The 613-nt window shown below is 33.4% G+C and overlaps 1 protein-coding gene across 1 annotated transcript; it reads right to left on the reverse strand.

Annotated features, from left to right (window-relative positions):
- Window positions 1-18: 18 nt before the first annotated feature.
- Window positions 19-241, reverse strand: LOC103584839 (pro-FMRFamide-related neuropeptide VF-like; the record flags this gene model as incomplete). The annotated part of the gene is made up of 1 exon (XM_008565678.1): window positions 19-241. A coding segment is annotated over one exon (223 nt), but the record flags the coding sequence as incomplete, so codon positions are not given.
- Between the last annotated feature and the right edge of the window lie 372 nt (window positions 242-613).

Raw genomic sequence — 613 nt, forward strand, 5'->3', positions numbered from 1 at the left:
TCAGTGTCTTGGGGACACTTTTGGCTGTTGTCATTCTTCCAAACCTTTGGGGCAGATTAGGAACATGTCTCGAGATGCTCACCTCTATATTTCTTCCAAATCTCAGAGGCAGGTTGGCTGCCGAGGGTGGCATTTTTTTAACTAGAGGTGTACTCATCTTAATGACATCTTTTGGTCCCCAGTCTTTCAGTTCTTCAAAATTGAGATTTCTTTTCCTTTCTTCTTGTGGGTGTCCTCTAGGCTATAATTAGAAATAACCATTAAAATAATTTATTATTGCTATAAGCAATACATTTAAACCCCAAATTAATCTACAGAATTGTTAAAGCCATAAACAAAGTTTGTGTCCTTATGTGCAGAATTCTTTAATAGTTAATTTGTATTAAGCCTCTTCAAGCAATCTAGTTTCTCTGTCCCTAGACTATTGTAAGACAGCAATGAAATATTCATAAAATATATATAGTGAATACAGCAATGTGTTCAAACAGCAAGAACACAGTGAAGTATTGAAATGAGGCAAAAGTTTATTTTACTGCAGTTATTCTCTTTCCGTTTTTTGATTCATGTTGTTCAGGAAATATTTTATATATTTTATATTTTGATTTTAGAGAAG

The sequence above is a fragment of the Galeopterus variegatus genome, unplaced genomic scaffold (genome assembly GCF_000696425.1).
Source record: "Galeopterus variegatus unplaced genomic scaffold, G_variegatus-3.0.2 Scaffold137279, whole genome shotgun sequence".
In the NCBI taxonomy this organism is placed as follows: domain Eukaryota; kingdom Metazoa; phylum Chordata; class Mammalia; order Dermoptera; family Cynocephalidae; genus Galeopterus; species Galeopterus variegatus.